This window comes from Lepisma saccharinum, chromosome 22 (assembly GCF_977018435.1).
Source record: "Lepisma saccharinum chromosome 22, izLepSacc3.1, whole genome shotgun sequence".
In the NCBI taxonomy this organism is placed as follows: domain Eukaryota; kingdom Metazoa; phylum Arthropoda; class Insecta; order Zygentoma; family Lepismatidae; genus Lepisma; species Lepisma saccharinum.
In genome coordinates, this window is record NC_139250.1 from 32,387,108 (window position 1) to 32,403,137 (window position 16,030).

Sequence of the window (16,030 nt, forward strand, 5' to 3'; positions counted from 1 at the left end):
TGAGTTATTAAGTGAGGTTCAGCTGTTGAAACACTCCCCACAAAATCAGGATCATTATGCAATTCGCTACATTTGTTAGGAACACTTTCACTTTCTTCCTTTATACTTATGTGATCTGGTGGAGCAGGTATAGGAACTCCAGGTCCATGAGGCACCGGTTGAGTTGATGATTCTATAGTGTAAATCACCAACCCTGAGACCTTCTGTAAACAAACGGTCTCACCGATTCGATGTATCACTCCGCATCAGCTGATTCATGACCGAAATCATCTGCTGTTACACTCATAGTTCGCCGCACCTATTCATTTTATATAAGAGCCTCTGAATGTGAGAACCCGCTCTCAAAACATCAGACGAATATGCAGCCGCATACATTGTTACTCTCCCGGTCATTCTCTCTTTCATAACCCTTAAAACTGCAGACACTGACACACCACTGCACTGGGATACCAACTTAACCACTTCATTTACTGGTTTCTCAGGATACCACTGACAGAACGTTACATAAATATTGAGTAGAATCTGTTTCTCACCCCTTTTCAAAGGCTGTCTCCTTGCTGGTGTTTTGAAAACAAGCTCGGAGATAAGGATAAGTCAGGCAATATTACTAAGTTGCACTACTTCCTTGCTGTTCACATGATTATTTTTAGAAAATAACCAATGTTATAAAATATCATTATGTACACAAATCTCTAAGCTCATTGAAAGTTACAATTCATATTACTACAAAATGTTCACACTTATCTTGCCTTGCCATGTCACCAAGTAATTTTACGAAGTGCACTATATTTGGCGGAACAAAAATCGTTATAAGGATGCTTGTCAAAGTTTCCAACCGCAATAAATTTACGAACTTTTTGTCTTGTTTTGATCATCATCATCAATATATTTATTGGACTTACAGCAATGCATATGGCTGTTTATGCCCATTATATATTTTATTTACATAAGATACAATTTACATAAAATCTACAAACAAATTTCAAATACACTCCTATCTATATCATCCTTAGAAATATACATTACCATGTTATATCATTTTGTCTAAAAAAATGCAAGTAAAATATATTCAATTCACATGCAAAAAAGAAGCCAAATTAAGGAAAATGATTACTGGTGCAAAGAGTTAACCATAAAGGTGAAGCAATAAGTAAAAAAAGAAAGAGCATTGGGTTTAAAGTGAGACGTCATTTGCGGCAGCGTATCCCATACTACAAATTGGCCATTGTTTTACCTTATGTAATGAATCCTGTAACAACGCTGGATTTTCGTGTGGATTATTTTACTTCTATGAGTTTGCAATGCTTTCTGTATGCACGTGGTTTTGTTTACAGAAGGTCTCAGGGTTTGTGATTTGAACTTTAGTGATGGATATTTCACTGTTTGCCTTGATTTCGAATTTATCCCAGATATATTTGTCAAGCAAAAATAGCAGTCTGTTATATGATCCTTAGGTTCCCGTCATGTCATAGGAATTCCAAAAGTCATATGACGAGATCATTTCAGCCAACCGCTCAAAAGCGTTACACAGTTCGCACAACAGATATCAGGGGCCCATTTCTTGTTTTCGTCTATCTTATTGTCAAAATAACACTCATAAGCTTTTCTTACACGAGGAGTAAATGTTCTCCTATTTGCTTTTAAGGTCACTCACCACAGATATAAGGTGACTCCTTGACATGATTCTGTCTTTGCTTCGAAACACTCACTGGAACTGAAGAACACTCAGGAAAGCTTCTTTCATCCAGACAACTTGCTATTGAAATGAGAACTAGACATAACAGTTAAATCACAGCATTGTGTTGAAAAGTTAATCATTGTCAAATTTTTCAGTCGGATTGTTTAAGTTTAATTGTTGTCATTCATGCAGACATCAATGGCATAAAGTTACTAGTGTATTGTTGGAGCAAAGACATAAAAATATTTTAAATATTGCCTACCAATCAGCTAATTATGGACTACATGCTGCAATAATAATGCAGAATTATATTTTTATTGTTACAAAAAAATGGTGGGTGATTGACAATTTCTGACTTCATTTTCGGAATCAGCAGGTGGGAAACATAAAGAACCGTTGAAATTTTACTTTTAACAAAATCATTGTTGGACAGTGTTATGCCTTTGTGTCCACAAAAATCGGACGACTGAACGCAACTCAATGTTGGATGCCACTTCAGTATGACGGCCCATGCTGACACAGCGACTAGTCTCATTTTAAAGCAGCTGCAGCATGGCTGCTTCGGGTATGGGGAGAATACATTCCGGACAGTGCTGCCACCAACCATGATTATTTTCTCTCTTTTAGTACAGGAACACGGCTCGGGTGTAACTTACTTTTTGATTTGCCCACGTATAAGTATTTCACTTTCATCATATGCATTAATTTACCAAGATTTTTGCTTTCAAATATTCAAGAATTACGTGAGAATATTGTTTGTTTGAACTAAATCGGGACTGGACCTACAGTTTAAAGTGAGGTCCGAACCAGTGAAATGTGCCTGCATGGGTATCCATCCAGGGACTTCTTGATTACAAGGCGACTGTGTTACCATGACACTATGAAATTACACGTTACGTTATCACAAAATTCAGATTTTTTTTTCACAGAAAACTCGTACAAAATAAAAGAAAAATTCGAATTTTGCATAATTTACAGGATACGTATTTAGAGTCCGCGAAAGTGTCGCTCAACAATTTTGCAGAGCCCGTGAAAGACTAAATCCCGGAAAAGTATTGGCCGCTATTGGTTAATAAATGCCAACTGATACTTTCCGATACCAGTGGTATCGGCCAATACATCAGCATCGATATCGGCTCAGCCCTAATTAATACTCGTACTTAATTTTGTTCATAGATCTGGTTATAGGCTCATGCTCATAAAGGGCATATGTGTTTCGGTAATAGGAATGAGAAAAAGCATGAAAAACATTTTTCTCACAAGTAAATGAACTTTGCACCCATCCCATATGCCTCATAGAATTGCTAGATTGAACAAACACTTGCTAAATGCCTGATATAAATGAGAACAGCTGTGTGGTGAAAAGCCACATAAAGTGCTTACAATCTTCTATTACCACAAGTGGCCAAAACAGCTTGAATTTCGCATAACAATGCAAAGCTTGATCTTTGGAACATTAGCCGAGATGAAGTACATTCTCTGTGTCACCTCATGACTCACACATGTATTAACTGAGCATTAACTTCATTTTGACAAAAACATGCATTGAAATGTTAATTTTTCATGTTTTTGTAAGTTGTGAGTTGCATTTTGCTACCATGTTTTGTCACGAAATGATGTGAAATGAACTGCAAAATGTGACTCAAACACTAAATTTAGGGTTTATTTACCGACGTGACACCTTCAGAGGTCTAAATTATCCTGGGAGTTATGCAAATCATGGAGAAATTGATTAATTCTGCTGTAAATATTCCAGAAGCAAAAATGGACTCCTTTACACAGGAATAAACTTAATACTAGGATAACTAGGACTAGGATTTTTATGACCTAAAAATCACCAAAATATGCTCTAATGACCTAAAATTTTACAAAATATGCACTATTATTTGAAAAATATGCACTTATAACTCAACTGTTTCAAACATCAATATCTAACATATGCTGAAATATTTTCACGTACGAACTATTTTTAGTTCACTTTATGGGCCCTGAGTTGCAATGAACAATGAATACTTTCTGTAAAGTTCCAAATAAAAAGAAAGATTTTGCTGGTCAAAAAAAAAATGAACGTGGAAGTTAGAACGAATCCACTCCGAAAATGACTATATTTCTTGAAAAAGTCAAAATATGCTGAATATGACCGAAAATCCATCAAAATATGCTCCATCACATATAAATGGCCAAATATGCCAAGATATGCCCTTAAAAAGCACCTAATTCAATTAGTTTCTTCACAATATGAATTTATATATATTTAGGGAAAACACAACCCGTACCAAAAAAATATACTAAGTCATGAAAATCCTAGCCCTGCTGAGAACCATATACGTAAATGTTCTATTAGAAGTGAAATATTAATTTTGTGTAATAAGTATAGATTTGACATCAAATTTAGGTTTTTATTCACCATTGTAACACCAAAATTCCGTTTTATATACTGCTTCTGATCCCAAAATATGCCCAGATTTTGTACCAAAATTTTGATCTTTTATTCACCATAAATATATTTATATCTAGTCATAATAATTATGTAAGATTGAGGAGACAACAGACATCAGATATGTCTTATTGTTTTCTAAACTATACAATGAATGCTTCTTTGTTTAAATCGGCAATTTTCATGTCTTTTCAGACTCACAGTAGTACTGTTTATTGGAGAGAAGAACTTCAATCAGGAGGCAGGGTTGTTGAAGGATGATTATAAGATTGAGAAACCAACAGTCCTGCCAATGCCAGTTCGCCAAAAAGCCAAAGTTTGGGTCTCCCACATGGAATCTCCTGAAGTCGTTTGGCTGCAGTATGCTACAAGCATTGATACCTTGAGTGAACTTCTGGAGCAGCTCTTCAATCACTACGAGAATTCCGAGCTGGCTTGCCTTACCGCACCCAGTATTAACCAAGCATGTGCTGCGAAGTCGCTCGCTGACGGTCAGTGGTACAGAGCAAGTGTACTTGAAGTAACAGAAGAAGGTGTCAACGTCAAGTTTATCGATTACGGAAATTCCGAGAACGTTCCGCTCGAACATCTTAAGGAGCTGGATGAGTCTTTCACCTCAAAACCTGAAATGGCAAAGTGTGTATCCCTTGCGGTGGTTCTCAGGTCAGGCGAAGAGTGGCCTGAAGATATCGACGCACAGCTTGGCGAGCTTCTGAACGATAAAGAATTCACTGCTTACTTTTATTACATTGATGGGAAGTTTGTTGCAGAACTGATTGAAGCTGACGAAAGGGTGAGCAACAAACTTGTTGCTCTAGGACTTGCCAATAAGATCGATCTTCCAGAACTTCCGGAGCCAATATCGGAACCCATAGCTGTTGCTGTGCAAGAGGAGACAGACAAGCAGTTAGTCTTTGTAAGCCATGTTGAATCTCCAGGGAATTTTTGGATTCAGTATTCAAAAGATTCAGCACATCTTGAGAAACTTCAAGATGAACTTCAGTCTGCAGACTTCGAAGACATCTCTGGTCCACTTGACGAAACTTCAATATACGCTGCTCAATACTCAGTAGATGAGCAGTGGTATCGTGCATCTATTTCGCAAGAAGAAGATGGGTTCGTTGCAACTTTTGTAGACTATGGCAACAGTGATGTTGTTGACAAAGAATCAATAAAGTTATTACCGTCAAAATTTATTGATGTCGCCCCATATGCAAAACAGTGCACTCTGAATGCTGCACCTGTGTGTGAATTGTGGTCTGTTGAAGCAGTTACAAAGTTTGAAGAGATGGTAACTGCCAGTGATAATCCGTTGGAAGTTAAGATCATCCAGAGTTGTGATAAGGGACCGAATGTTGTGGATATTTTCATGCAGTGTGTTAGTGTTACGAATACGTTAGCAAGTGATGGGTTCTGTGTGTGCAATCAGGATCCTCAAGAAAATGTGATCGTACAACAGGAAATAGACAAGAAGACAGATGAGGAACAAGGGGATACGAAAGTAACCGTTAGTTTTGTAATTTCTCCTGCCAAATTTTGGATCCAGTTTGAACAGGAGCATCCAGTATTGGATGATGTAATGGATAAGCTCACCGTTGCCGAATCTTTTGAACAGCTGCCTCCCGAAGAAGGTGCTATCTGTGCTGCACTGTATCCTGATGATGAATCATGGTATCGTGGGAAAGTGATTTCTGTGGTAGATGCAGAAGTGGAGATTTATTTCATAGATTATGGTAATACATCCTTGGTGAGCCGTGAGAATGTAAAGAAGCTTCCCAATGACTTGCTTGTTATACCACCGTTAGCAAAATTAGCATCGTTACCTGACCTTGACCCTTCAGCCAATTGGCCAGAGGACATCGTGCAGAAATTCCAGGAAAAAGTTGGAGAAGGAGATAAGATTCTTAATGCCAATGTTTTGAGTTCAGAAGTAGTCCTTATTGTGAGCTTGTTTGATAATAACCAGAAGATTGAGGATGAGTTCTCAATGTATAAACTGCAAACCAAAGAAAGTCCTAAAACAGAGAGTGACAAGATGGAAGTTGAAGAGGAAGAAATGGTGAGAGAAGAGCCACATATACCTGAAGAACAAGCTGAAGACAAGGCTGAAAACGAAAGTGAAGAAATCTTGGAAGAAGCTTTGGTAGAAGCAGCAGACGCAGTTGAAACTGTAGACACTGCAAAGGAAGTGTTAGAGGGTGATTTCATAGAGGAAGTTTTGGATGGTGATTTCGTAGATCTTCCCACTGCATACGAGGGTGATTTCGTAGAGGAAGTGTTTGAGGGTGATTCCGTAGATCTTCCCACTGCATCCGAGGGTGATTTCATAGAGGAAGTATTTGAGGGTGATTCCGTAGATCTTCCCACTGCATCTGAGGGTGATTTCGTAGATCTTCCCACTGCATCTGAAGAAGAGCCAACCACATCATCAGTAGACGCTGCAGCGGAAACTGAGTCAGATTTTGATCAAATAAAGGAAGAGGCAGCAGAGAAGACTGATGCACCTGCATTGGTGAAGAGTGAAAAGATGGAGTTTTTCCAGGATATATCTTCGCAGCCCAGCATGAGAGTGCTTGTGGCTTGCGTAGTTTCACCATCTACGTTCTGGATTCAACCAGAAGATGAAAAGTGGCAGCTTTCAGAACTTAGAGAGAAACTTGAACTCGCTGAAAGTTTTGATACAGAGGAACCAAAAGAGGGAGAAATTTATGCAGCTTTGTCTGCAGATAATGTGTGGTACAGAGGACAGGTCACGTCTGTTACTGGCAAGGACGTTGCAGTTCAGTTCATAGACTATGGCAATTCTGCACATGTAACAAGTGATTGTCTGCGAATGCTGCCAAACGAATTGAAGGTCATTCATCCCTTAGCTAGACAGTGCAAAATGGTGACCGATAGAACCGAGTGGCCTGAAGTGGTTATTAATAAATTCAAAGAACTTACTGGCTATGGTGATAAAATATTGACAGCTCACGTTCTTGATTTTGGTGATCCTTTAACAGTGGACTTAATGGCTGGAGATCATAGTATTATGGAACAAATAACGAGTATTTGTGGAGAATATGAGAGCAATGAGACTGAAAAGGCTGAAGGTTCTGAAAGCTCAGTAAATGGTGGACCGAAGGCTGTGGAGGAAATGGATAAGTCCGAAGTCGTTAAAATTGTAGAAGAGATTGAAGCCGGTCAGGAAATATTCTACGACTCCTTTGATGAAGAGGATATGGATGAATCTCAGACCAATGTAGAACTGAAAATTCCAGAAACTGGAATAGAAGAGGCTGTACCTGACAATGATACTAAGGATGTCACTAACGAACAAACTGATCAATTAAAAGTGATCAGTGGTGACGAAGATAATTTGACTGACGATTCAAAGACAACATTTGATGCCGAGGAAGTTTCCGAAGCGGAATCTATGGAAATGCAAGGAGATACATGTTTGCCAACTTACATGACTTTACCGTTCATAGATACCGATGCAAATATACCACCCATCGCTGTCCCTAAAGGTGTTGAAATGGACGTAGTGCTTCTGAATGTTTCGACAGAGAAACTGTCACTGCGATTGGCAGAGCAAGTGCCTACTTGCAACAAGATGACTGTTGCCATTAATGCATTTTACGGGGCACCTGCAAACCATATCCTCTTGCCTGCAGATGAAGTAGTCGTTGGGAAATTATGTGCCATCGAGGTGACTGAAAGCAAGCAGTGGCACCGTTGTGTGGTCTGCACCGGAATTGTTAACGGCAGTGCTCAAGTATTCCTCCTGGACGTTGGTTTGTTCCAAAAAGTTGAATGTGGCCATTTGAAGCTTCTGGACAAATCATTCTTGAGGTTCCCACCACTTGCAATATACTGCAAGGTGACACATAAGTTGAGCACCCAGTTGAAACATGCTTTGGAGATACTCTCAATGTCTGCAACTCTGGATCTTTGCACAGTGAAATTCATGGATGAAGCTGTCGAGCTTAAACTGGCAGGAAATGCTTACGAACAAAAAAGCATTCAGCTGTCCGTGCCCAACTGGACAGAATTGTGTGAGCAGGCTAATGAAGAAAATGGCGACATTCCTCACAGCAAGAAACAGGTCAGAATAGATGACGAATGCAGTAGATCGTCAACACCGTATGAAGAAACATTGATTGCACAGTCAGATAACTTAGACGATGGTTCTTACAATACTGCATCCTCCGGTAGCCGTCCTTCTACTCCAAAAATTCCTCACTCTGAAAAGATTTTGCCTGGCTGTATTAGCGGAGTGTTAGACAACAAAGACTGTGATGATGCAGGCCAAAGCTCAGCTATAGAACAAAGCGAATCAGACCATACGGACGAAGAAAGTACTTTGTCAAATACTCAACCAGCAGTTGTGGTTAAGTCAGCTGAAGATAAGATTGTTCCTGGTGCTATTTCTAAAGGTGAAGGTGGTGATGAATATTCTGATAGTATGTAAGTACAAAAGAAGAATTCTATTTGGAGGAGCAAGAGACATAAGCCTAATTTTGAAATGCTTCTCTTTTTTATTATCGTTATTAAAAAGCATTCCTTCAAGAAATAGATAAATAACATTGTGATAGATGTATCCTCTCTCAATTCTGTGGCATATAAAAAAGTGGTTACAGTTGCACGGAAGTGGTTACACAGAAAGATTATTATTTTTTAAAAGTCAATTTGTTCAGCTAAAAAAAAATTGTTTGTGTTTTGCCCCTTTTAAATTCTTCATAGTTCGAAGAGTAATCATTTATTTTTACTGTTTTGAAGAACAAATGAAAGTAATGGAAAATGGATAACAAAATGTTAATACTTATGTCAATCTATTTGATTTCGAAGTCTCAAGAATTTATCCAAGAGAAGTGCTGCTTTATTTTTCTTAATGAAGTAAAGCCGATTCTTGTAAGTGTAATAAGTCAAAAGTTAGTGTTGCTTGACATAAGAAAATACAAACATTTTGTTCTCCATGTATTAAAAAAAGAGTTGGTGGCTTTGTTTTGCGTACATAGGGAGAGGGATCTTGAACATTAGTCATAAATTGAAATGTTGTTTGTACAAATCATTGTAAAAAGAAAACAAGAAATACCTTTCCTAGCACTATGTTTTGCAGAGCCACAGTATCTTTTGTCTTTAAAAGTTGTGCATTAAAAGTGTTTTGTTATATCTATTGAATAACTTGCTGGTAAAAAGCTTGGTTACTTCTGCACGTATGTCCTTTGTTCATTTCCATCAGTTAATGCATATTGTTTTTTTAAAGGGTAAATAAAATAAATTCTAAAAATCTTAATATGGTATTTATTGCAACATATTTTTTAAATATTTGTTTTAATTGTATCTGCATGGATTTAATAAGTTTTCTAAGTTATAAATAGAGCCCGGAAGTTCAGGCATTTATTTTCGTTAAAATAGGCAGGCAAAAAGGCATTTATAATGTGGAAAATAGGCACTAAAAATGAAAAAAAAGTCAAAATAAATCGAAAAAAGGCACATTTGGAAGTCGCTTACTTTTATCTATAATTTCTGGCAAAATATTAAAATCTACATTGGGAAGACCATTTCAATTTTCTCCGTCTTGATTGCACATAACTACAAGGTGTTTTTTTAAAGTTCTCAATATTCATTGAAAGTCGTCTGTCAGAGAGAATGTTTTTCATAGTAGAAATTGATCTTTCTACTTCGACAGAAGTTATTGGAGCATACATAAAACAAGCTAATGTAGCTGGACTCATTTCGGTAACAGCATTTTCACCTTTTAGAATATCGCAAATTGTTTTCAATTGTTTCAAGTCCTCATTTGCACTCACTACCCGTTTGCACTTTTCCGCAACAGCTGACCCCTTTTCTCCTGGCACTTCCATCATCTGCTGCATAGATTCCTCGTAGATTTTCATGGATGCTATAATTGTAATTATCTCTGGCAATGCACCATAATGTGCAAAAATAAACTTGAATAGCACAGGAGTGTTTTCACTTCACGAATTGAAGCCGCTTCATTTTCTGGAAGAGCATCGATCACCTGACTGATTTTTTCAAGGTTGTTAGCATAATATATAGCTGCTGATATCCAGGTTCTCCATCTCGTCAAGACTGGTTGCGAAGGTAAACTAAGCTCAATCGCAACTTCCTCAAATTTTCGGGTTCGAGAGGGAGATTTCAGGAATATCTTCTTTGTGTTCGAAATCAACCTGTCCACTTCAGCAGTCAATCATGCACAGGGAAATGTTAACCAAAAGGCAATATCCTAAGTCAGCATGAAATACTTTTTTCTCACACTTTTCTCCTTCAGCAATGTTGAAACATGCGTTCACATAATAAACGGAAGAAAAATAAATGCCAACAACGTTTTTTGGGAGAAAAATAATTTATATACACATTTTTTTTAAAAAAAAAATTGTCAAATTTCATTGAAAAAGGCAAAAAAAAGGCATTATAATTAAAAATAGGCAGTGAGGTCCCAAATAGGCAAAATGAAAAGGCTTCTAAAACATTCGAAACAACATAAGAAATGTATATCCGGAAAAAAATTATCAATATATGCAGTAGATAAAAAGAGGCATTTTGCCAAACTTCCGGGCTCTAGTTATAAACAAACAGGCTGCCAATACCAAAACTGATATTCTATTCATCCTGTGCAAACTTGTAAATGGAAGAACCTAAATCCTTCATCCATCTTCTCAGTGTTTGTAATCAGGTGACTGCAGTAAATTCTGCATCAGAAAAAGAAAGTGTTTAGTTTTTAAAAAATCCTCTGCATTCAGAAAACTGCTATGATATTCCAAACTTGAAAAATTGAAGCTGTTTATAATTCCTTCTAGAGCATTCAACTGAATTTTTAGGTGATTTGTTTTCAGTTATCTAGACATATGTGATAGAAAATACTTAGACAATAACAAATGCAAGCTGCGGTGGTCCTAGTCGGTAGGGCATCTGACTGACATGAGGGAGATGTGGGTTCGATTTCCGGAGTGGGTGATTGAAGGTAGGAAATTTTCCGGCATTTCCCCGCAAAGTTGCTCCAGAGCATGGTGCTGATCACATCACCTCCAAAATGGTTGAGATTGAGAATGTGTGGGACCCAACTCCCACATCCCCTAAGTGTGGCTGCATGGCACGGTGCTATATGCACGGAAAACTTTACCTTTACAATGGTCACTATTTATATTTTGAGCCTTGCCAACACTGATTGAAGTTAGGTGCGATTTGACATTTGCACAGAATCGTCTGGCATTATTGACCATAACGTACTTCAAATGTTTTGTCAATAGCTTCATTTGTGTTGTTTATGTTGCCTTGGAGATTGCGTGACAACAATAAAATGGAATTAACTCGTGAACATTTTCGTGCGATGATTTTTTACGATTTTCGACGTGGATTATCAAGACAAGAGTGCATCGATCAACTTACTTCCACATTTGGCGATGAAACCCCATCCTTTGCCATTGTGAAACGCTGGTATAACGAATTTAATCGTGGCCGCCATTCGCTCACCGACGAGATTCGCGAAGGTCGTCCAAAATCAGTTGTTCAAGAAAACATTGATGCTGTGCAAAACCTAATACTGCAAGATCGTCATGTGACATACTGTGAGATTGAGGCAACCATAGGCATTAGTTCCACCAGCATATATAAAATATTACATGATCATTTAGCTGTGAGAAAGGTATGTTCTCATTGGATCCCACACAATTTGACAAAAACTCAAAAAGATGCTCGCGTCAATTGGTGCAAACAAATGCTCAATAAATACAATCGTAGTGCGTCAAAAGACGTATATAAGATTGTAAGAGGTGACGAATCATGGATATATGCATATGAGCCGGAACGTAAACAGCAGTCAACTGTATGAGTGTTTCAAGATGATCCCAATCCAACAAAAGTTGTTCGCGCTCGAAGCACATCGAAACAAATGGTCGCCTGTTTTTTCAGGAAAACTGGTCATGTGGCAACTGTGCCTTTAGAGGAACGTAGAACAGTCAACTCTGAATGGTACACAACAATTTGTGTGCCAGAGGTCTTCGGTCAAATACGGAAAACAAACAAACGCCGTCGGATCATTCTTCATCAAGACAATGCCAGCTGTCACACATCTCGTCTAACAACCGACTTTATGAACAGTCAAAAAATCGAATTGATGGGTCATCCACCGTACAGTCCTGATTTGGCACCCAATGACTTCTTCTTGTTCCCGAATGTCAAGAATAAATTGCGTGGACAACGATTTTCGTTGGTGGAAGATGCCGTTGATGCGTTCAAAATGGAGGTGTCTCAAGAAGATTGGAAAAACTGCTTTGACAAATGGTTCGAACGAATGCAAAAGTGTATTGACCATAAAGGAGAATACTTCGAAAAACAATAAAGCAGTTTTCAATGCCAAATTCCTGTTTTTTCATTGTTAGGCTCAAAATATAAATAGTGACCCTCGTAGCTGTACAACAAAAGCAAACCATGCAGCGATTCACTTGAATGCTGTCGAAGGAAGTCTAAAGAAATTGATTTTTCATAATTTGGAATATCACACTGAATTCTCAATAGGGAACGAATTTTCTAAATCAACTTTGGTGCAGGCCAAAGATCCAGCTCATGATTAGTGTGTTCTATTACTACTATTAACATCCAGTGACACAAACTTTATTAGGGCCTAGCCGATACCGATACTTGAAAATTGTAATAATTAAAATGTGTTCATAATATTGATTAATATTAGTGTTTAAGTTTTTGTTTTAAAATATTCATGAATTACATCATAATATTAAATTACATGTTATGTTATTACAAAATTCAGTGTTTCCACACGAAACTGGTGCAAAATACAAGGAAACTTCAAATTTTGCATAATTTGCAGAATAATTGCACTCCACGAAAGTGTTGAGCAGCATTTTTGCGATCCTGGAAATGTATCGGTAAATAAATTCGAACTGGTACATATACATTGGCATCGGTATCGCCTCAGCTGAATAAAAATTGATGCTATATCTCGAAAGGTAAACTCAGATCATCAACATTCCATGATGGTCATCTACCTCTTAGCTACAAAGTCAACCTTTGTCTTTGCTGCAATTTAAACAACATCTGTATGTTTTTATTGGTTGTTCAGGCATAAAACATTGGAACTGAATGCTGAAGACTCGGGCTGACCCACATACTGTTTACGTAAGTGTTTATGCCATAAACTTTTCAATATTGCAAGTCTAGTTTAAAAATAGTTGTTCTCTGTGTGAAATTTATATGGAAATGACAAATCGGAGCTTAAAAAAATTCTTGTGTGCTAAAAGTAGGGAAATACCCTACTACAGCAGTTAACACCAAGGAACAGCAGATGACACGAGCTCAGGCAGGCAGACGACAACAGTGCACCCAGCAGCAATCTATGAACTAAAAACAACAAACACGCCAAGCAACTTTGTAATTTCCAATGATAGTGCCAGAGGCTACCAAAAGTAATAGAACTACAAAAAACAGCTTGGTGGAAAAGTGAGTATGTAACCTTCTCTTTATTTATTACAGCATCTCTCATTTCCTAAAGTATGAATTGGGGTCATATTCAGCACTTAAATGGATTTAGTAATAACTGTTTTATGGTATAAGTGAAAAGTGCCATTTTAGTAATGTAATCTTGGTTGGCAACACTATCCGTTCACAGTTCGAAGATCCAGGCATTGCATGGTTTAAAATTCCATGAAATACAAATCGAATGTGTCTATTTTAAATATGGAAGAGGTTTTGTAATGCAGAAAACCTTGTAAAAAAAAACTCTTGGCAGTTTTCATATTATAATCACTAGACATCGTATTTTTAGGTTCTAAAAAGTGTGCTTAATGGGGTCTAAAACCCTAAAATAGGTTCTAAAAATTTTAAATTAGGCTAAAATATCCTTAAGTAGGTTCCAAAAATGTTTAAATGGTTCAAAATTATTTAATGGATACAATAGTTAAAAACAACATTTCAGAAAAAGTGCAATACATTTTTTAATATGTTTGTGTGTATATATATATATAACAAACCAAATATTAATTTTATTCAAAATTATTCTAATACTATATTTGTGCTGTTAGCACAATGAATTACACAGTGGTGCAGGAAGGGGGAGGCGAGTCATAGGCAGAGATGTCCAGCTGAGGCCTGACCTTGGCTTCGGCCTCCCAAGATTCTTGTGCAGCGGGGGTTGAGGCCGTTGGAGGCCAGAGTCAGACAGTTCGGAGGCTGAGGGCATGTGGGGCTTGAGGTCGGGCCTCGCGAGCCAATTCAGACATCTCTCCCTACATGTAAGCAGAATTCTATCACACAGCTCAATACCACCATGAAAGCTACATCTAGTTTCCAATAGATTGTACTATGAGAATTATTGAGAAATTCGGATCATATGGAACTGTCTTTGTCTTTCAGAAAGGAAGCCTGGCTTCTAGCAGGTGATTAGGAGCTTTCCTTTATTTGGCATCTTGTTTGGCTCCCTGTTGCGTGGGGTGAGGTCTTTTCCCCGCAACTTCTCGACTTTGTAGCAACCACGTCCACTGGCGTATGCAGGATTTTTGTCGGGGGAGGGGGCTGAAGGTGTAAAAGTGCATAGTACTATGAATGTCACTGAAATTTTTAAGGGGGGGTCAGGCCATTGATAATACTTGAACAGTACAAATAGAACACTTATTATTATTATTATCATGCTATGATTAGGGTGCGGATTTATAGGCACCAAAAATGATGAAAATAGGCACTTAAAAAGGCACTTTTTGAGTAAAACAAAGAAGGCACTTTAAAATAAACAAGAACTTCTTTCAATTTTCTTCTTCCAATGCACAATTACACTGCATTAGCATTGCAGTTTGTAATTACAGTTTATTCATAAAAGTGCATTGAAGCTTCACAAACTATTAATGCTATTTTGAACGAAATTCACCTTTGCGGGAAATCGTCGATTAAAATGTCTCTGAAGAGGCGACCTTGTGTCACCTATGGTGTTAATTGCACACAAATAATTCACAATAGCTTGAATTAAATCCTTATTTTCAGGAAAGGGAGGTTAACTTAACGCATTAGCATTATTTTATATCTGTAGGAGTATATGACCTGTTTATCTGTGTATGCACATGCCATTTTAGAATAAATAATATCGTTTGAATAATTTATCTCAGCATTCTTGTATTCGGAACTGAGGTAATGTGAGATCATAGGCGTAACTTGGCTGTGGCAAGGGGGCATTTCCCCTCCCCCAATTTTCAAGTTTATTAACGTTTACAAATTAAGGGTATTTTGTAGACCACCTGGAACCTGAGAAAAAAGAAATAATGAGTTTTTTTTTTCTGAAATGTAGCAAACTAGTCCTGGGAAAACTTCTCGATTCTGCCTTTTCCCATAAAAGTTAAGCCCTTTATTCGATTCCCCCACCTCCCGATGTTTGGTCCCAAGTTACGGCGAATGATGGCTCGTCACAGTATCCATTTTTCACCATTTACCATTCCAGCGGCGGCGCCAGGATTAATCATCAAAGGGTGCTGAAGGGGTTGCGAGGATGAGGCTGGAGGCGGAGTGGAGTTCGGAGGTCGACCTAGAGCTTCGGAGGCTGAGGCCCTGTGAGGCCGGAGTTCCACATGGAGTTCGGAGGCTGAGGCTCTGTGCGGCCGGAGTCCGAGATGGAGTTCCGATTCTGAGGCCATGGATATCTCTGGTCATAGGTGTAACTTGGTGGGGGCAAGCCCATGTAGCACAGAAAGGTTGGGCCAACGTTGGTAAATGGTTATAGATTTTTTGTGCCAACGGTTGGCGAACTGTTGGTGATGTCCGCCTTGCCATCAATCTCCCAACCAACTATTTGCCAACATTGGGCCAACTACAATGGAATAATGTTGCCAACAATCTCCCAACCAAAACTATTTCCCAACGTTGGCCCAACTACAATGGAAAAATTTTCCCAACAATCTCCCAACCAAAAC

At 38.1% G+C, this 16,030-nt stretch overlaps 1 protein-coding gene across 2 annotated transcripts in view; it reads left to right on the plus strand.

Annotated features, from left to right (window-relative positions):
* LOC146004779 (uncharacterized) overlaps positions 1-9,393 on the plus strand; it is a 78,947-nt gene extending 69,554 nt beyond the window's left edge. For both annotated transcript variants that reach the window (XM_083143796.1, XM_083143797.1), the window contains one exon: positions 4,311-9,393. In XM_083143796.1, the coding sequence (XP_082999922.1) occupies positions 4,311-8,568 (4,258 nt within the window). In that variant the 3' untranslated portion in view covers positions 8,569-9,393. The remainder of the gene's footprint in view (positions 1-4,310) is intronic.
* Positions 9,394-16,030: the final 6,637 nt, after the last annotated feature.